General features: G+C 39.7%; 1 protein-coding gene across 2 annotated transcripts; it reads right to left on the reverse strand.

Moving 5' to 3' along the window:
* Positions 1–272: 272 nt before the first annotated feature.
* On the reverse strand, positions 273–21,247 carry EEF1E1 (eukaryotic translation elongation factor 1 epsilon 1). Of its 2 annotated transcripts, XM_010597569.3 has the most exons (5): positions 21,114–21,247; positions 16,729–16,929; positions 9,340–9,435; positions 1,599–1,650; positions 627–741 (listed from the first exon to the last, which is right to left on the reverse strand). In XM_010597569.3, the coding sequence occupies exons 1-5, from the start codon at positions 21,198–21,200 to the stop codon at positions 737–739; spliced, it is 441 nt and encodes a 146-aa protein (XP_010595871.1). In that variant the 5' UTR covers positions 21,201–21,247; the 3' UTR covers positions 627–736. The 2 variants fall into 2 exon arrangements, with proteins under 2 accessions (XP_003417860.1, XP_010595871.1); XM_003417812.4 differs by lacking the exon at positions 1,599–1,650 and having other exon boundaries at positions 273–741; positions 21,114–21,246.
* Positions 21,248–22,410: the final 1,163 nt, after the last annotated feature.

Raw genomic sequence — 22,410 nt, forward strand, 5'->3', positions numbered from 1 at the left:
TCTTATTCCAGTTCCCTCTAAGGCAGTTCAGTAGTTAGTTTCACCCCAATGAATACTGACTACAGGAAAGAAACAAACAAACAAAAAAGGTTCTTTCAACCACATTTACTAGCTGACATAAATATGTGAAAACAAATCCAGCTGTCTTCCCTTTCTGTATCCTTGGCACAATTTATTATCGATCTTAATAAACAAACTAGCTAAATATCCATTGAGGGAAAATGAATTTTAAAATACGAAACAGAGGTCAATAAACAACCAAATATGTCAACTACTGAAAGGACAATCTATTTTTCACTTTAACATTAAGCCACTGATTTGCAACTTTTATTAAATAAATTTCATCTATAAAACAAAGGTAATTTATAACTTGATCGACTTTTTTTTTTAACAGCAGTTGAATTTTTACATAAAAAACTGCAAAATTTCAACTAAAGAACAAATAAAATACTCAGGCACAAGTTTACACTTGAAAAATTTTAGCATCTACATCAACAAATAAAGAATGATTGCAAATCAATTTATGTTAGTCCTGTGGTCCACAATACATTTTCCATTTGAAACGTTTTTAATCACTCTTCTGTCCAGCCTGGGCAGCTTTTAATGGGAATTGGTATACAGTCTGTTCTTGATGAAGACAACACTAGGCAGGTGCTGCCTGATGCCTGGATAATGCTGGATGTGACAAAACCAGCGAGACACGTTAAGGTATTTCTCCTTTTCTTGAACTGTCAGGTCAACCTAAGAGGAGATTAAAAACATACACATACAACACAGGCATTACATAAGCATGGCTATTATTATCACTTGAATACCAAACCAAAAAAACCAAATCCACTGCCATCGAGTCGATTCTGACTCACAGCTATCCTAGGAGATAGAAATGGGGGTGGGGGTGGGGGAGTATCAAAGGCCAACATATCCACAAAGGAGTAAAAGTTTCAGCTACTTGGAAGAGCTATCTGTTGGTCTAATGCTTTTTATGTTCAGTTTAAAACCAAATGGGCTTTCTTGGGAAATCTCAAGTTTTCAACAAATGCAAAATATACGTTATACCCAGGATCTGGAGGCCCAAAGAGTTTTTTTCTTTTTTTTAATTGGAAAAAAAGGTAGGAGAAAGGAAAATAACAGCTTCCAAAAGACTAAGACATGGTTCTTTCCCCAATCTTTTCTGGCAAACCTAAAAAAAGAAAGGTTTACTGGTATTTAATATAATAAAAAAAAAAAATTGCCATCAAATCAATTCCAACTCATAGCGACCCTATCTATAGGAGAGAGTAGAACTACCCCACAGGGTTTCCAAGGCTGTAAGTCTTTACTGAAGCAGTCTGCCACATCTTTTTCTTGAGTAGTGGCTGGTGGGTTCAAACAGGTGCTCTTCTGGTTAGTAGCCAAGCTGTTAGCCACTGTGTCACCAGGACTCCTTGATAATACACTTAACAAGGGAATACTAAGTGAAACTCAGAATGTATGTATATATAGACTTTAAATGACTGCTGGTGTGTGTGTACACACTACTGCTGCCTTTCTACTCAACTCTGAGGAAAACCTCAGTCTAAGAGACGACGACCCATTTAATATCAGGGATTACTACTTACTACAGGCAGGAAGGGCTACTTCTAGTGGCAGAGCGCTCAGATGAAGGAGGTGCTGTAAAACACAAGAGCAACGGGCTTTCTCATGTTTGTTTGTAATTAAGCTGAACTCTCTTTTCAGTGGATGAAGCAGTTCACCGAATTTACTACCAAATTACAAGAATGCCAAAGATTTGGTCAGAGAAAGACACAATAAAAGCTATGAATGACTGTCATTTCACTGGGCTCATATCCCAAGGCAGGTGACTCACAGACTTTTCTTTAAGACAGATCTGGATTAGACTCATCAAGAGTTACCAGGTAAAGAGAAAGATGGCAGGGCAGCAACTTGCAGCCATGACCCCGTGATGGGTAGTATGGTTCCTTGTCCTGCTGATAATCTAAGAGTTAATTAACATAAAACCGACAGGAATGTTTCTACAGAGGAAAAAACTCAGCCACCCCATGTGCAGTTCAAACCCATCAGCGGTAGGCTTGTTGGGGCTCTTTTGGCGACGGGTGCCATATGGCTGTGTAGAAGGTAGTGCCTACGGGCAAATCCTGTGCCCGATGCATTAATCACTATAGAACACAATACTAACAAAATTAAAGATAACTGAATCCATATTTACATTTAATATTTACTAAAGGCAATTTAAAAGGAAAAATTGATATATGTTATCCTGCATTCCTTTTTGCCCTGATCACATTAGGATGCTATTTCACCAATATCTGATCTTTTAACATTATTTTGGTTGTCTTGAATGTCTTTCTCTATTGGTCCAGATTACTTAAATTACGAGCAGTGAGGGTCTCACTGCTCCCATTACATACAAATTTAAGTTTCAGGTTTTAGTGATATGCCCTGAAGTCCTGTACACAAACTGCTGTAGCAAATTATAAAGGTGTATCCACCTTGTGTAACGGGGCAGGTGAGGTCCAGGCATGACAGAGATGTTCCTGTAACTGTTTAACCTACAATATAGTCAGGTCATGGCCTGGAGATAAAAAAAAAAACTACCACACTGGTCAAGAAAATTGGCCAAAGAGGTATTTTTTTAATGCAAAAAGTTAATTTTTACTAAAAGAGAATTCATGGTTTCACATATGAAAAAAGGCATTATTCCTGTTAAGTGCAAAAAAAAAAAAAAGAAACACCTTTCTGGTGTGGTATACACAGAAGACACTTGTGGAAGAACTATCAGTCCACGTTTCAAAACGTAAAATGAATTTTCTATAAGAGCTACTTTTGTGTTCTTTTTCTAAATCTTTACCATATGTGAACTTCACCACTAACTTCAAAGAAAATGTAGGGTTTTTAAAAAAGCTCAACCACTATTGAACACAGCCGCAAATCTAACAGGAGATGGGGGCAAGTTTTCTTACCAAAAAAGAAAATTCCAAGTCAACTTTGGCAAACTGCTCTATGGACACTTAAAGCAAAGAGAAGCAGCAACAAGTTTCACTCAAATGGGGTTCTACGTCAGCTGCTGAGATATAAGATGATTCAAATCTAGTCACTTTTTAAAAAATAATTTAATCTTTACAAAGATCTTTCATTAAAAAAGTCTACTCATTAGTCATTTTGTGAAATGTTATTTTTCAGAATGAACGAAGCATTGCCAAACAATAACGTACTAATGCGTGGTTGACCTACTGCCCAAGCTGCCCACCTACATCGTGAACCAGGGCTAGAAAGGTCAATATCTATCTGTATTTTAGAACAGCATTTACTATTACAGAGGTCTTACACATGGCTATTATCTAAAGTAACAGCAAAACACCACATATAGCAAAATCAGTATTTTCCAAATTAAAATGTTCACACTTAGTGTCTCCAGTGTAAAGATTATAAACAGACCCACAGTACAAAATAATTTTTTATTCCAAGAACTGCTAAAAAGCTTCTTCTAACATTTCCTAGTTTATCCTCACAATTTTTAACTAGGTGATTTATTTTTTAAAAATGTTTTAGCTAATCAATTTTAGAGAATGTACGTTTGTTCGTTTTCCCTCAGAGAATTTTGCCAGATACATGCAGGGCTTTTCCATAAGGATGAGGTCACTTCAGCCATCCTCTGACAGTCTGAACTTTGGAGCCTGCCCGTTAAGTCTGGGAAAATTATGACTGACCTCAACCTGTTACCTCTGTTCCTTGTTTTGTAAACATCCTATGGAAGTGAAGCTTACTGTAAATAAACAAAAAGGACACTTTCCCTCCACCAAGTTTACAGTTTTTACAACTTTTTGGAGGGGATTTCCTGGGCAATTTCACCTATAACATTAGTTTTTCATCACCTTTTTCTAGTTGGCTAAAGTTATTTTTTTTCTCTCTCACAACAAGAAGCCCAATGGAACTGTTCTAGTTATCACTTCCTGCTTCTTACTGGTCTACATACCAGTGTGTCTACACTGATGCTTGGCTCTACTGAATCCTTCCTATTTACATATATAGGCACTCTATAGGGTCACTATGAGTCGGAATCGACTTGACAGCACTGGGATTTTGGGTTAAACCCCGCTGCCGTCGAGTTGATTAGTTTCCAATTGAAAGTCAAACAGAAAATTAGTTTCAACTTGAAAGGCAGAGAGATAATATTCTTTGCCCTTGGTTTTCCACAAAGGCATGAGAGAGAAGCTCCTCAGAAGCCCCATTCCAGATCAGGGAGAGATGCCGTGTGCTGCCTTTCCAACTGGTTCAGACGTTCTTTATGTTCCTGGGTTGTTTTGCAGCTATTTCTTTTACTTTTCCTTGCCTTCTAAAAGAACTACATGGCTCCGTTTGTGCTTCAAACTTCAAAACAAATGTATCCTAGTTGATAACAATCTTATAGACAAGTAGCACATAACATTACAAAGGATTTTAATAATCCTCAGTAATAGTCTGTTCACTGGGATCATTATCTATTAGTGAAATCACTTTGAGAAGGCAATGAATCATTGATTTCATAATAAATAACTACACTAACTGGCAATTTAACAAAGAAAGCAGGACATAATACCCCTCTCAAAGGAATTAAGACAGACCAGATTTCATAATGAGAGTTACTCAGCCACAACTAAAATCAGGCTCATGTTGAAACAAAAGACAGTGGGACTATTTGATGGCTCAAGGCTCCCGGGCTGCTGTTCTGTACACTCTGTTGACTGCATATTAAGTATTTAATAACACTCGCAAATAAATGAAGAAAAGAATGTGTGAATACATAAATAAGTATACCACCAAAGCAAATAAAGCGTGGAGAAACTGATGAATGTGAACAGATAGCCAACCTGGACCTCTACTCTGCCTAAATCTAATACCTAGGTATCAACTTTTTTCTCATCTGTGTACATTTATACCTAACTGAACAGGGATCTGGTTTAATATGGCAGTGCAGCTCTGTTACTGCACAGGTTTCAGATTAGGCCTGTTCCCTGAGAGGGTGTTTATTTCTCCTATGCATGTAAAGAGCAGGGGAGATGCTTTGGTTATGGAGTCATGGGATCAACCCAGAGGGATGGTTAACAGAGTGATTTACACATTACTCCACTCAACTTAGTTTTGAAAAAGATAAGCATAATATCCTTAATCATAATACCCTAGTTACTATGTATAAAGAGAATATACATTCCAAAATAGGCAACATAAATAGGCACAGATTACTAGGTACTGATAATATAATCTTAATTTTAACACACCCAACTGAACGAAACACTTGTAACCTGCCTGGAAACCAAATGCCCTCTAGGGTCCCTAGACTCTTACGACTAAATAACTGTGCAGCTGGTGCTGTGTCTATGTGGCATTATGGAATTATGATCTTGTTCACTCTGCTGGCAAAGAAATTCCACACAGCTCCCTTTTCTTAGAGCATTTCCTTTCCCTACTGCATAGCCAGAAAAAAAAAAAAAAAAAGGATAAATACACACTTGATCTGCAAAGCTTACATTTCATAATCATCACTTTTGTTAGACAGGAGAAATTTTCTCCTTAATGACAGCTCGATGTTACACAAGCAAGGCCAGCTCTCGTGATGTTCATAACTCTCATTCACTAGTCCACTGGTATAGGATTTTAGATGACCCTTCTTCTAATAGTAAGCTGAAAAAAAGTAAGTAACGCTAAAATGTACGTCACAAATAAGTATGATTTTAAAAATGTCAACGAATTTGTTGTTGTTGCAGATAGACATAATTTTGGTACCCCTCTGTAAGGTAACCATGACTGCAGTGGCCTAGTCTCACTCAAATCAAATTATGGACTTCCTCAAGTTGGTTGTAGGGAAGCCACCAGGAGAAAGTTGCTTAAATACAAGAAGAGCAAACCCCCTTTACCTTGGAGGCTTTTTTCGTTTTGTAATGAGGTTAAGGTGTGCTATGTCATCTTTCTAAATTCAAAACACTACTAAGATATATTGAACCTAGAATGGAATAAAAAGAGGCTGGTGTGATCAAAGTATTTCAGCTTCGCTTAAACTTTCTTTAAATTTCAATCAAATGACTTGAGAGTGAATTATATTGAAGTATATAACTAAAGATTATGCTTTCAATATAAAGAAACACAACTTAAAATAGGAAATTATTTATAAACAGATAGACTGTTAAATGTAGCCAATCTCAATAAGTATTTAGGTGTACAAGACATTGTGCTAAAAGCTGGGATGGGGGTAAAGGTAAACACATGATTTGCCTCGGTCTCCTGGTTTTGCTTAAAAAGAGTCATATCCTTATTAGAATAGGGACGATTTGTTCCACCTTACTCCTGTTGTCCCCACATGACTATCAATGGCCTCATCTCACTGTCAGAAGTGTTGATAATACCTACAGTCAAGTTTTTTAAACCAAAAAATTTTCCTGGGAGGCTGAGGCCATCCCAATTCTGCAGACAGGTTTCTAGCAATTTCATGATTCTCTACCTTACCTTTCTCGACCTCTCTCTTGAATTGATCCCGTGACATTCTGACCATGGATCAGCCCTGGACTACATTTTCTCATATTCACTGATTGTTTTCATGTAAAACGATGGTCTTATTTCTCCAATGAGGTCAACAGTTCCTTGAAAGTAGGGTTTGAATCATACACTTCTTTTGTACTCCTCAAGTACAATATGGTGGGCACACATCATAGGTTTCCAAGAAATATTTTTACACTTATAATAGAAAAGTATTACCATGGATCAAGGATCACACCAGGCCATTGCAGTAACAGCGTGCGGAACTTAACACGATCACTTAAGTATGTCAGGGGAATAATTCTTAATAAAGTCAAGTAAATCCAAATTGAGGGATTATAGCTTTGGGTGGGGGCTAGGCATAACTATCATACATTATTACAGCATCTTAAGAGTTTACTTTGTAAACTCATCCATTTCCATACTTGAGTCAGAAGGCCTAGCTTGTCTTGGACCTTCCAAAAATTGAGCTCTGTGTCCGCATAAATCACTTGACCTCCCTAAGCATTAGTTTTCCTCTTTGTCCAAGTAGGATGACAACATTTGCCCTTAAGAGGTACAAAGAGAAAATATACACAAAGCTTTGAAAACTATAAAGAATATATTAAGAAAACACTGATTCAAGGTTTACAGAGGATACACTCTATATGTGTGGCAAGAACTGTATCAGACAGTGGTGTTACAAATATGAATTGCTACAATCTCTGACTCAAGCAGTTTGTAATTTAGAGGACAGAAAAAAGTAAACAAACGTCACCTGAGGTGATCTCTAAGGTAGAAACAGAAACAGAGGAAGGACCACCTCATTATGCTTTAGGAAGTCAGAGAGGGCACTGGCAAAGGAATTAGTGTGGAACTGAGCTGACACCTGAGGAAGTACAAATGAATGGGGAGAAAGATAAGGGCTGGGACCAGGGAGCAAAAGAGAACAGCATATGCAAGGACATGGAGCAGAAGCTGCACTGTGCTCTGGAGGCTCCGGGGAGCATGTTCTGGCTACAACTGAGATGCCTAGGGGAGAGACAGAGAGGACCCTGAGCAGCAATGAGCAGGGGTCAGGTGAAGGGTCTCCCATGCTATGGAATGGCATCCTGTAGGGAATGAGGACCTACTTAACTATTTTGAGAAAGAAAAAGACATGCTTATGTTACCATATTGGCAGAGACCTCTGGCAGGAGGCTATCGCAATAGCCCAGAAAGACACAGTGAATTCTGGAACTAGGGCAATGTCATCCAGGACCACAAGGAGGAGACACATGGCGTGGTACCCAGGAGGTGGCAGCCACGGTGCATGACTGACTGGATGCACAGGGTTTAGAATACAGAAACATGTGTGGGCTCTTTTCTTCCACAGGAGAAGATGATGGGTGATGGGGTGATGAGGAATTTTTAGATGGGATAGAGATGTTAAAATGCACAAATTCTGTAGCAGACTGCCTGGTTTCTAGACCTGGCTTTGCTGTTTCCTACTTAAAGAAGCTATATGACCTCCCTTTGCCTAAGTTACTTCATCTGTAAAATGGCACTGATAATAATAGTATTTATAGGGCAAGAATTAAATGAGTTTACATATAGGAAGCATACAGAACAGTGCCTAGAACACAGCAAGTCCCACATAAATGTCCGTAAATAAGTTTAAGATGGAACAATTTAAAATAAAGGGATTAACCAGATAGTTAGAGGGAAAAACTAAAGATATGAGAAAGGACATTGAATTTAGGACAAGATCCAGAAAGGGGAGAGGAGGTGGAAAAGGATGAATGAACTAGTCTAGGGCAAACGCAAAAGGATCCTTTCTGAGACGAGAAAAAGAAGACAGGCTGGATGAGGATGTGTAAGTAGGCAGGCTGGAAGACTAGGGATCCAATGGGTGGCCCAGGCAGGAAGGCCATGTGATGATGACTGAGATGAAGGAGGAGGAAGACGGACGGGGTTGATGAAGTGGCTAAGGTTTGGAACTGTCCCTGAGAGGAATGAAAGAGCTGATCAGTATGGGAACCCAGCTGAAACTGGATACTATAAGCCTATAGCAGTACTCATCTGTAGCTTTGTGATTTCTCCAAAGCGGCTCAGTTTGGATACAGGAATAAAGACATTTATTTGGACTGATGGAGAGCTGGAGATTTAAAGGGAAATGGTGATGAATGTACAGTAGAACAGAGGAAGTGAAGAGGTGAATGAGAAGATGGAGCTGAAGTGATGCAAAAGGGGGTCTGGGTTGGACAGGGGAGAAGGGAGACAGGTTAGGGATCAAGTTGCTTTACACAGTGGTGGGAATAGGGAGGAAGACAGGGAAAAGCCAGGACAGAGGCTGCCGAGAAGGTAGGGTATTGAATCTACGATCTGGAGGTGGAAGGGTATGATGATACAGTCCAGAGGGCGGATAGAGACGTAGTTGTTGAAAAAGAGTGGAAGCAAAGGTTGAGAATTAAGCAGGTCAAGAAAGGTATTATGTCAGATGGATATATGGAATTTTTGCATAAAGAATCTTGTGTAAAAATAATCCTTATCATTTTTACTTTATAAGCTGAAAATGCAAATTACATTTTAAATACACCAAAAAAAGAAAAAAAACCAAAAAACCCAAACCCAGTGCTGTCGAGTTGATTCCGACTCACAGCGACCCTATAGGACAGAGTAGAACTGCCCCATAGAGTTTCCAAGGAGCTCCTGGCAGATTTGAACTGCTGACCCTTTGGTTAGCAGCTGTAGCACTTAACCACTACACCACCAGGGTTTCCATTTAAATACAAGACAAATATAAAAGTTAAAAAAAAAAAAAAATCATTCTGAATGGTAGGGGAAAAAGCCAATAACTATTCAAATACTCACTATAAAGCGATGGAGCCCATAGTATAACAGGATATCTGCCAATGTAAAGTTATAGCCCGTAAGGTAGACTTTATCTTCAAGATATAAATTAAGATCCTGGGGAAAAAACAAATTAATATTAACTTAAAAAACAGTAATAGTAAAGCTAACTACCATGACTTAAAACACTGAGAAGGCTATTAGAAAACAAAATACTGACGTTTATTAAATGTGACATTTGACAATTAATATAGATTTGTTCAAAAATCACAGGCCATATGTCAATCACCTCATTGAAAAAATATTTTAATTATTTATGTTTAATAGCATTTTAATAGTCTTAAAAAAATAAAACATTAGAAAATGATAAAGTGTCATCTATAACAATTTCAAATACTCTAGTTTTAAATACCATTTAAAGCTACAAAAAGCTGTCATTTATTCTCCAATGATCAGTTTTTTTTTTTAATAATTTTTATTGAGCTTTAAGTGAACGTTTACAAATCAAGTCAGTCTGTGACATATAAGCTTATATACACCTTACTCCATACTCCCACTTACTCTCCCCCAATGAGTCAGCCCTTCCAGTCTCTCCTTTCCTGACAATTTTGCCAGTTTCTAACCCTCTCTACCCTCCTATCTCCCTTCCAGACAGGAGATGCCAACACAGTCTCAAGTGTCCACCTGACACAAGTAGCTCACTATTCATCAGCATCTCTCTCCAACCCATTGTCCAGTCCCTTCCATGTCTGATGAGTTGTCTTCGGGAATGGTTCCTGTCCTGGGCCAACAGAAGGTTTGGGGACCATGACCGCCGGGATTCCTCTAGTCTCAGTCAGACCATTAAGTCTGGTCTTTTTATGAGAATTTGGGGTCTGCATCCCACTGACCTCCTGCTTCCTCAGGGGTTCTCTGTTGTGAACCCTGTCAGGGCAGTCATTAGTTGTGGCCAGGCACCATCTAGTTCTTCTGGTCTCAGGATGATGTAAGTCTCTGGTTCCTGTGGCCCTTTCTGTCTCTTGGGCTCATAGTTATCGTGTGACCTTGGTGTTCTTCATTCTCCTTTGATCCAGGTGGGTTGAGACCAATTGATGCATCTTAGATGGCCGCTTGTTAGCATTTAAGACCCCAGTCGCCACATTTCAAAGTGGGATGCAGAACGTTTTCATAATAGAATTATTTTGCCAATTGACATAGAAGTCCCCTTAAGCCACAGTCCCCAAACCCCCGCCCTTGCTCCGCTGACCTTTGAAGCATTCATTTTATCCCGGAAACTTCTTTGCCTTTGGTCCAGTCCAGTTGAGCTGACCTTCCGTGTATTGAGTATTATCCTTCCCTTCACCTAAAGTAGTTCTTATCTACTAACTCATCAGTAAATAACCCTCTCCCACCCTCCCTCCCTGTAACCACAAAAGTATATGTTCTTCTCAGTTTATACTATTCCAATGATCAGTTTTTAAAAGATTATTTTAACTTAAGTGTATTAAAATAGAAAGTTCTTTTTAAATCATTAAAAATAAGACAGTAGTAAGCACAAAGCTCCCTAAGTAGCCAATAAGCACTCTGCAGGAAAATTTTTTTTTCAAAGTACATGTTAAAAATATAAAATTAAATATAAAATTAAAGAATATTAAAAAAAAAAAAGTCCTAATCAAATTAGAAGTAATAACTGACAGACCAGCATGAATAAGTCAATTAGATTCTTGGAAGAAAAAAATTCAGATAAAAACATTATGTGAATACTTTTGGTTTCTCTCAAAATTAACATGTAATTTAACAGAACAGGAATATATGTTAAATCACATTCAAATTAAATGTGACAACAGATTCATATAACCTTAAAGAAAGAACACTTTATGAAGCTCATATAATAGGTTACATGAACTATTATCACCTAAAGACTAGTTATAAAACGTTGCCCAACGGTCAACAGCATTTATTCTAGAATTCTTTGAACTGCAGAGAGAGCATTTTGTTTTGATTCTCCAATCACATCCCAAAGTGCTGGCACACAGTGGGTTCAGTGTTGAGTAATTCAGAATTTAATCTCGTAAGTTTGTCTAAGCCTTCAGTTAAAGACAGTAATTTCCAGAGAGGTATATGAAGGTGGGCCTGCTAGGGATGGCACAGATAAGGACATAAAGGAACGAGGACACAAATGAGGAGACAGCCACAGGAGAAATCAGAAGAAAGTATATGCTGGTAGCATATGCTGGTGTTTCGGGCACTGCCACCTAAATTCTACGGCCATCTCTTAGAGATCATTTCTCTCCTGTGTCTTCAAAAGAATCGAATTCAATTAAATATAAAAAAAAATACATTATCACTAAATTTAAAAAGCACTGAAAAAAGCTCTGAAACCATTTCCCACTGCTCTGTACAGTGTGCATACTCTGGAAACAGAATCTGGATCTAAGTTTTAGGTACTAATACTCTTAAGGGAACAACAAATATAGTTTTTCAATAAACCATGATTAGGTAATATTTTCTTGATTAGTGATAACAATCAAAATTTTCCTACCACATGACAAGATTTCACAAATTCAAAATATTCACAGAACAAAACTAATGTCTGATGTTCATGTCTTTTTTGGTAAGTCTTTGTGATGCTGTTGCCAAATATTAAAAATACTTTCCTCCTATAGAGTTCTACCTAATTTCTTTTTCCTCAACTATTTATTAAACTTTCTAACAATATAAATAAGTGGAAAAAAAAAACTCAGTAAACAACTATATAACCTTCATCTAGATTCAACAAATGTAAGTGTTTTGCATTGTCTGCTTTTAAAAATTACAAGGTCTTAATTATGAGGCACTTAAACTTAGAACAGTGGTTTTAATACTGAAATGGAATTTCACTAAGAATTAAACCCTTTCACAACATATCTAATAGCAAAAGAGTTAAAAAATAAATAAATAGCCCAGTATGAAAATGGGCAAAGTATATATATATGCACACATACCTTTTTAAAAAATAATGAAAATGGCTAATAAACATATGAAAAAATGTCACACCATTAATAATCTTAGTAAAAACGCAAATTAAAAAGGAAATTCTTTTTTGGTTTATTTGCAACTATAATAATACAGGGATGGTGAAGGAGAAAATGGGCAACACCCATGCTGGCAGCAAAGGTCTCACCGAAAGGGCACTCTCATACAGTGCTATCCTGCAACAATACACTTTTCTGGAGGGCAGATGAGCCGCCCAGTTTTAAAAATGTGTATAGCTTTAAGCCCAGCAATTTCTCTTGTAGGAATTTAACTTAAGAAACAAATGGGAATGTGTTCAATCTAATAACTACATGAGGGGAGGCAATTTAAATTGCGGTACAACTATATGATGCGATACCAACAAATAAAAACAAAAACAAGCCAGTTAGCCCCGAGTCAATTCTGATTCACGGTGACCCCATGCTGCAGTGCAGAACCGGGATCTTAGAGGCCGTGACTTTCTGAAGCAGACTGCGAGGTCTTTCCTCCACGGTGCCTCTGGGTGGGTTTGAATCACCAAGCTTTTAGCTAACAGTGAGGCGTTTAACCATCTGCGCCACCCAGGGACTCCTGGAATACTAACAGGTTATCAAATACGATGTATGAGTGAATACCTCCTGATGCGAAAAGATGTTCACAATACATCATCAGTGAAACAAAACCCGATTAAGTGCTCTACCACTAGCTGAAAAGGTGTGGGTCTGAACCCACCCGGAGGTGCCTCCGAAGACAGGCTGGGGAGATCTGCTTCTGAAAGGTCAGAGCCTAGAAAACCCTGTGGAGCACAGTCCTACCCTGCACACATGGTGTTGCCATGAGTCAGAACTGACTCAACACCAACTAACAACAGCAACAACAAAGTAATTTTTATAATAAATATTTTGCCTTTAACAAAAAAACAAGCCTTTTCTCATCTGCGCTCATATGGCCAAAAACCAGACCTTATGCACACACTTGCCTCCCGCACTTGCGCGAGCTCTGTAAGGGCAGGGTTGTGTCCAATGTGTCTACCGTCAGTGCTCAAGTTGTCGGCGCAAATGAGCAAACTGCGGCAGAGGAAGGACCACAACCCAAAGCACCTGGCCCCACATTGCTGACATTTCAAGAATGCTAACAGTGTATCTGTCAGATTCTCCTGACTGAAATTTTAGATAGCACGTATCTACATATCCCAGAGAAATCGTTTTGGTGGAATTAGGTCTACGCTGCTAATACCAAATGTATGAATATAACTTTTGAACCTATAAACCCAATTTCAATAAAATCCTATTCTTAAAACTATCACAGCCACAGTTAAGTACTTTGTTACTATCCTTTGGAAATCTGTAAACGACAGTTACATTTACTCTGTATCTGCCTGAAATCTCACATTTACTTGGAGGATGGCCACGCCTGTCACCCTCAGGAAACATGCCACAGGGACATAAGGGGAGGGTCCCTGGGCATGGTCCATTTGGATATTAAGAATGAAAAGTTGATCATGAGAGACCTAGGAAGGAACAAGGCCTGAAATTTATTTTCTACAGTGTTCTCTTCATGGCATCTATCAAAAATACAGTTTAAACCACTTCCCCCAAAGTGATAAATGAAATGCTCTCAACACCGTAAAGGTCTTCTTGTACGACTTACACTGCCAACTTACAATGATAGAAATAAACTTATGAACAGAAGGGATTCGTGACATTAGATGCAACTGTCTAGATGATCCCTAAGGTTCCTTCTAATTTTAAGTTTGTATAAAATAATAAAAATAATCTTCTAATTTGACTTCTTTGGAAAGAAAATACAAATTTTAAAGCAATGAAGCAATGAGTTTCAGGGGACAGAGGGTGGCTTCATCAGATCACTCAGTGGTGTTTTTCAAACTACGACCCCCAAAGAGCCTCATTCCCCCTTAGGGAAGCAGGATGGCCTAGCGGGGGAAACAGACATTAAGCCATCATATCAAATTTAAAAATTACACCAAACAGTAATTACTGACTCTGAGTGTTATGAGGAGCCCTGGTAGTGGTGCAGTCATTAAGCACTTGGCTGTTAACCAAAAGGTCCATGGTTTCAATCCACTAGCCACTCCACAGGAGAAAGATGTAGCAGTCTGCTTCTGTAAAGATTACAGCCTTGGAAACTCTTATGGGGCAGTTCTACTCTGTCCTATAGGGTCGCTCTGAGTCGGAACTGACTCGACAGCAATGGTTTGGTTTATGAGTGTTATGAAGGACAAGTGTGGGGCACTGTGACAGCCTGTAGAACTGTGAGTCTCACCTGGCTTGGGAAGGCTGTCAGGGGAGTTTCTGAGGAAGGGGCATCTGAGCTGAGATGGGAAGGAAGCTCTGAAGGGGGTGGTGGTTGGAAGGAGGTGGAAGTCTGCTCCAGGTAGGGGTAACGGCAAGTGCAAACTACCCTGAGACAGAAGGGATTAGGTAAGGAAGGCCAAGGTAGCTTCAGCATGATGAGGGGAGGGCCCTCAGGTAAAGAGAGACATGAGGAGGTGAGGGCAGGTGCAGTCTTGGCAGCTATTTTAAGGATTTAGTCACCCAGGCTACGGTGTGTGTGTTTGGGGGTAAGCAGCAGTGATGAAGGGAGACTTGTTAGCATAAAACAAAAGAGAAAACCAGTTTTATTTTCCAATTTGCTCTTTTGCAGAACATAATGCACTGTCTGACAGGAAACGTCAGCATTACTGCAGGGTACGTGACAGCAGTGCCTCAAACACACAGTGACACATCGTCACCAAGAACTGACAAAAGAGTTTTGACAATTGATACTTTTCTCAGAAAAACATAAAAAGTCGGGATCCTTTAAATAGAAGCAAAAAACTAAAGAATTCTAAGACCTTTCTCATCAATGTAGGAGGGGCTTTTGCTCATTTTAAAATGTCACTGCTGAACTATGAGGAGACATGTGTGCTTCCTCTTTGTAACAGAGAATCGATTAACAAGCTTTTGTTGTTGCTTGGTGCCATCAATCAATTTTCGACTCACAGCGACCCCATGTGACAGAGCAGACCTGCCCCACAGGATTTTCTAGGCTGTGATCTTCATGGGAGCAGATCTTCAGGCCTTTCTCCCACAGAGCCGCTGGCTGGATTTGAACCACCGACCTTTCAGTCAGTAGCTCAGCGTGTAACTGTTACACCACCAGGGCTCCTAACAAGCTTTTAGCGAGGATCAAGTCTGTGGCAGATACTAGGCCATAGAGTTTCATCAAATCTCACATTTGACCAAAGGCATTTACATCCTACCCAAGTGGTTTTTTTTTTTTTGTTAGGATGTGAGATGCCAAGCATACATATAGCACTTAACAGTAATAGTAATAATGTCCAGAACAACACTTACATGTACTTACTGTTTTAAGCATATAATGATCTAATTCTCACATTTAACCCTACCTGTGAGGTAGGTCCTATTATAATCCTTATTTTAACACAAGGAAACAGAGGCACAGAGAGGTTTAGTAACTTGTCTGAGGTCACCATCTAGTAGGCCGTGGGGCTGGGATTTAAACACAGGCAATGAGATCCAGAATCCATTCCCAGTCAATATATAGGGCTGATAGACAGAGTTACCAAAAAAAAAAAAAAAAAAAGCTCTATTTTGAAAGGATATGCTTTGAACTATTAACTACGGTCATCTTGGGAATGAGATTCTTCTTTTTTTTCAAAAGGAGGAATGACTCATTTTCCTTAAAAATCTGTATACTTTCAGTGTCTTACTATGAGCATATATTACGTACATTCACACATAGAAATTCTAAAAATACAAAGTTCAGAAAAGAAACTTAGCTCCTTTATCAATGTCAGGGCATGCACCTGCCCTGGCCTTGAAGACCTAACTACAAAGCCAACAACAAACCAGGAAAACAGAAAACACCAACGTAAGGTGCATCAGGAGGAAAAACAAACAGGGGCATCTTGGAGAGTAAAGCGACCGACAAAAGATCATATCAGTAGAAAAACCCCTTGTCTCTTTTTCAAAGTACTTGTGTCTATCAAAATTATTGTTTATTTAAATCTTTTTATTATGTTTAACAAATTGAGTCACATAAGTACTTCACATAAACTGTGTCTGGGAATATGGTTCACAGAATTGTAGTGACAAAAAATCGAAGCATAGGCTATTAAAACCAAAAAATCAAACCCAGTGCCGTCGAGTTGATGCCGACTCACAGCAACCCTATAGGACAGAGTAGAACTGCCCCATAGAGTTTCCAAGGAGCGTCCGGCAGATTCGAACTGCCGACCCTTTGGTTAGCAGCCGTAGCACTTAACCACGACGCCACCAGAGTTTCCTAGGCTATTAGTATACAGGATTATCTAGCCGTTCTCACAAAGTGAATCACAAGTCAAGACATAAAGTCTGAGAGAGGTTCCTGCTTAGCAGTTCACATGTGTCAGCCCAGAAGGAAAAGTCACCATACCTTCAACAGAGTACGGACGTCATCTTTACCGGACTGCCCGTCTACGTGAGTTACCCTGTATTCTAACCACTGCTGAACGACTGCTTTCTCTTCTGGAGTGCTCCCAAGCAAATACTCTTTGTTGGCTTGCCTGACTAGATGAGCTGCTATCGTAGTCAATCCTGTCAGACTTGGACCACTGTTTGTTTGAAGAACTGGGATCTTAAAAAGAAAAAGAAAGTCCTTCAGATCAATTTCAAAAATAAATACCATCATGACTGTAAGTTCTCTAAGTAATGGTTAAATCTCTCAACTGTTTTTCAAATGCTCTAGGATTTTACCCTAAAGTACCAAATTACATACAAATCAAAGTCAGGAAAACTAATAGTTACAGAATTTACAATTTGATGACAGATGCTTGATGATGAACTGGTAATAACATTGTAAAAATCAACAAATTAATGTTTCTACACAAACGATATACCATAAGAATGTTATTTATAATTGCATATGTACAAGAAGATAAAATGAAAACTCTAATAATACCACATTAATTTCAATCAAAATTAAACCCACTGCCATTGAGTCGATCCCGACTCCTGTGTTGGAGTGGAACTGCTCCATAGGGTTTTCTTGGCTGTAACCCTTCCGGAAGCAGTGCTCAGGGCCTTTCTTCTGCAGAGCCGACGGATGCATTCAAACAGCCAACTTTAGGTTAGCAGTCGCTCAAACTGCCTGCGCTACCCAGGCTCCTTCAATCAAGATTGCCCACACCCTAATTCTGCAAGGTGAACATATTCAAATAATTCTGACTGCTGAATTAACAAAAATAAGAAACAATTATAGTAACACTGACTTCACATTGACATAGTAAGAACCATCAAATGAAATCCAGGTTAGTTTTAGTGCTATGTGATCTAATGCAACTAGCTATCTCACTACCTAGGCTAATAATTGTGATGGTGATTTGGTTGTCATGTATTGCATACCCATCAATTTTGGAGGCTTCTGGAGTAAGGTTACTGTCAATTAATTCCAAAATATAATTGAGGCAACTGGTAATAAAGTCTGGGCTTTAGGCAACCACCTGAAAAATAATCCTGCTTTTTGTTCCCCCTCATACAACAGCAATACCAAAGGTCAGATGTATGCGCCTGTAAGAAACTGCCAGTCAATAATTTAAACTTTCTTTATGCAAAACGACATGAAGCATTATGAGAAATTTAAAGGAAAATAGAAGATGGACCAAGCACGAATAACCGATGAACAACTGCCGTTTAATAGCTGAGCCAAACAAAAAGGAGTATTTGCTTGAGCAGACTGCTGTTCTTTTCAGCCACAACATATTATCTTGTACAGTGCTTTATACTTTGTTGGGCAGGTTCATACTCATAACATCTACTTGAACAGACTCTGTGAAGTATACAGGAAAACCAACATTTATGAATACAGATTCCAAGGTTACCTCCTAAAAGGAAAGGAGGTGACTAAAGGAGGTAACCTCTCTCCTCTATTCACTTCCTCACCTATCTCCCACGTACTGTATGTACTATCAGGAGTCATAATCAATAAAATGGCAACCAACAACATCACTTAGGAGCTCCTGAGAGGAGCAGAAGGTTAAGAGCTTTCGCAGCTCGAATCCACTCAAAGGTGCCTCAGAAAAAAGGCCTGGCCTACATCCAAAAGGCCACAACCTTGAAAACCCTATGAAGTACAGTTATGCTCGGAAACACATGGGGGTCACCATAAGTTAGAATGGACTCGATGACAAATTTCTTTTTCTTTTTAATTCCCACTCAAATGAAAAACCACTGCCTCTAAGATTACCAATAATTTCCTTTAAAAAATATATTAAAAGAAAATATGGAACCCTCTGGGGGTGCTGATCATGTTCTATTCCTTGACTGGGTGGCTACACGGGTGTGTTCACTTTGTAATAACTCTTTGAGCCATACGCTTACACTTGTGCACTTTCTAGATATATGCTGCAATTCAGAAAAAAAAAGGAAATAATTTCACAATTGCTGAGTGTGGGTGGAAAAGACAATTAACTCTAAAGAAAATGATTTGTAAGTTATTACTATAAATAATTATCCACAATCCAACCCAAAAATTCCCCATGATCTTCCCATCTAATTAATACAACATCCTCTAAAATAGGTAAGTAATCTCATCTTCATTTTACAGATAAAGAACCAAGGTCATCTGGTTTGTAAAGGCAGAGTCAGGGTTTGAATAAAGCACTATTTTGCTTGAAAGCCCATTCTTTTTCCTTGAAGTATACAAATCTCACGTGGTTGCAATCACGGGAACATACTATTTTTACATTCATCTTAGGGTTCCATGGTCCTCAAAGTTAGCATCTTTAACGGCTGCATAAATAACATTCCCATGTGTTGACGTGCCATAATTTAACAAACCGTTCTGCTAGAGCTGGATCTCTGAACTTTTTTTTTTTTTTAATTATTACTAATTATGTTGCAGACAGCATCCTATTGCTAGATTACTACTTATTGCCAGATGTTTTCTAAAAAATGGTTGAATCTAATCACATATCCCCACCCCTTCCCCCAAACACAGAAACTTTCAATAGCTGCCCATTGCCAAAGAATGAGGGAAGAAAACACATGCATAGTGTGAACTCCAAGGCCCCTAAAACTGTAATTTTGGGTTTACCCTCTACTGTCTTACTCCTGGAGCCCTGGTGGTGCAGTAGTTAAGAATTCAGCTGCTAACTAAAAGGTCGGCAGTTCAAATCCACCAGCTGCCCCATGGAAATCATATGTGGCAGTTCTATTCTGTGCTACAGGGTGGCTCTGAGTTGGAATTGACTCCACAGCAACGGGTTTGTTTTTTTTTTTGGTCTCATAACATTGGTCTACTTACTCATTGCCCTAAGTGTCCCAATCTTTCATAATTTACTGGTCTTACACATCTTTCAAAGCCTGCTCCTTTCAACACCACCTTTTCTGTGAAGCTTATAAACTCAGAATTAACTTCCTCCTCCATGCTCCCTGAGACTGTTCTCCATTATAGTATAGATTCTGTCCTGCTTTGTATTAATTGTACGTATGCCTGAGATAATAAGCTCCTGAAGACAAAACTCATGTCCTGGCAATGTTCCCTAAAAAATATAAGCTCAACTACTGAACAGTGGTCAGAAGGCAACGAATCAGCTTGGGGACAGAGGAAAAAAGCAAAAAGCAGGCCACTTCATTTCCAATGCCTACTCTGACACCTGATCTTACCCAAGTCGCTTAATTGCCTAGGCTTCAGTTTACTTACATGTAAAAACTACAATACTTCTACCTTTGAGACAAGATTTTAACACGGACCAAATGAAAGAAGAGAAAAAGTATGGACAACAAAATAACCGTCCTTTGGCAAAAAATTTCAAAGGAGCAAACGTATGCACATATAAAAAATTGTCTTCCAACATGGATTCCCCTCCTCTTAATACATTCTCTCCACGGCAGACAGAGAATTTTATAAAATTCCAGTGTTCTTCAACGCCCCTGACAAATGCAGCTCCTTTTACGTCACCAGTCAATTCTCCCACTGTAGAACTAACGCCCTCACTCTCTGCTTGCCAAGCGCAGAACTTGGTATCAGAAACTTCAAAAAAGCCTTCTCTGAATCCCCCAGACTGGGGTTCTCCCAACAATTTATATTTCAATGTAGGGCTTCTCATTATTGTAACGTAAGTAACTGCAAGGTTGGTCGCAAGCTCCTTAAGGGTAGGGAAGGTGCCCTGGTGGAGCAGTGGTTACAGTGCTCGGCTGCTAACCGAAATGTCGGCGGTTGAATGCACCAGCTACTCCGCGGAAAAAAGGTGTGGCAGTCAGTTTCCGTAAAGATTACGCCTAGGAAACCCTACGGGGCAGTTCTACTCTGTCCTTACAGGGCCGCTATGAGGCGGAACGGACTCTATGGCAATGGGTTCGGGTAGAAAGAAGTGTCTGCCCTATCACTGCCATAACCCCGGTGGTCAGCGCAGTGCTGCTCGCACGGGGTAAGCTCTTACAGGGCAGTTGCGTCAGCACGGAATGTAAGACGTCGGTTATAGTAAGTGCTGTCACTGGCCACAAAAGCAGGGCCTCCAGGTGGGTCTAGCTGAGGGATCTTTGAGGCCCTACAACTGGTTTCGGTTTCCCGGAAAAAATCCTAGAAGGAAAAGTTCAGGACGAGCCTCGACCGGAGTAGGTCTCCCCCATCCTCCCTCCCGAGCTACGGCAGCAGAAGGTGAGGTCGAGGAGCTGCGGCCGAGAAGGGCGCGGCCTGCCGGCAGAGACACGTGGGGAGCCGGAGGCCCAGCACCGGAGCCGCGTCCTCACCGCGTATCGTCGAGTCCCGCCCGGGCTGGGAGAGCCCCGCTTCCCTTCCGCGCCACCCCTGCCTCTCACCTGGCGCTCGCCCTGGGCACTGTATTTATTCTCTTTACTCAGCCCCAGGGACTTCTCAAGCAGCATCAACTCTGCGGCCGCCGCCATCTTCCGGGGCGAGCTCCTGGCAGAGGCGGGGCCAGGACAACGAGGACCTTCGCCAGTGGCGGAGAGGGAAGTCCCACCCACGGAAACGTCCCCGGCCATTGGCTCAGCGGAGGGGGCATGACAGGCTGGCCTGCGCGCAGGAGGCGGGGCTTAGGGGAGGGGCGGGGCCGAGGGAGGGGAGTGACACTGGTGGATAGGAGGTGGCTAACCTCCAGGCTGGAAGTGTAAAAAGACTTTATATATAATAGGACTCAAAATATTTTCTTGGGTTCACTCAGGAATCTGAATTTGAACAATCGAATTGAATGCAAAGAGTTCACAATCTAATGGAGTTTCTAACATATAACGTTATTCGTGGAGATTTAATTAGTATAGTGTTGGAATGGTGAATAGAAAAAACCAGTTTTTCTAATGTCAATATAAACTTCAACAGAAGCAGTAGAATTATAAATTTAAAAAGCATAATTCATAAAGCACTGGTCTTATTAGATAGCAGTCAAGTAGTTACTATAGCCCACGTATATCAACCGTCAATGGTTTTAGTGATTTTTATTTCAATGCCAGAAAGTAGTTGTGTGATTTAAGTAGCTAGAAGACATACAACTAGAATGTTCCTTAGAAGTTAAGGTGTTGAGACTTCTGCTCACCTGCTTAGGGCCTTCATCAGGAAAGACCTCGGGCTAGAACAACAGGAGAACCCTCAATGAGACGGATTGATAGAATAGTGGCAATAATAGACTCAAATATGCCATGTTATAGATGTTATACATAAGGTGGCCATGAATCAGAGCCTACTTGACAACAACTAACAACAAGACTATAAATAAACAATGCACATAATATTTTAATTTAAAAAGATGTAAACATAACTATTTCTAAGTTGCTATATCTTCATCTTCAAAGCAGAAACTGTATCATATACATAGGCCTTGAATCTTTCCAAAAGACTTCTGAAAATAAAGGATATTTTTCACACTGAAGAATGAATAAACAAAATGCGTATTAGTCTGAGAGAAACAGAAAAATACTACGAGGTAGTTCATCACTGAATTGGAAATACAGATGTTTAACAGGGATTTCTGTCACTATATGACACCCTCCCTACCCCCAATACGCTCAGTGAGTTAACTTGGGCAACAGAAGTAAATTTAAGGAAAAGAAATTAGGCCAAATCAACACAGTTGAAGTACAAGGAAATTCTAATATAAGT

The sequence above is a fragment of the Loxodonta africana genome, chromosome 1, assembly GCF_030014295.1.
Source record: "Loxodonta africana isolate mLoxAfr1 chromosome 1, mLoxAfr1.hap2, whole genome shotgun sequence".
NCBI lineage: Eukaryota > Metazoa > Chordata > Mammalia > Proboscidea > Elephantidae > Loxodonta > Loxodonta africana.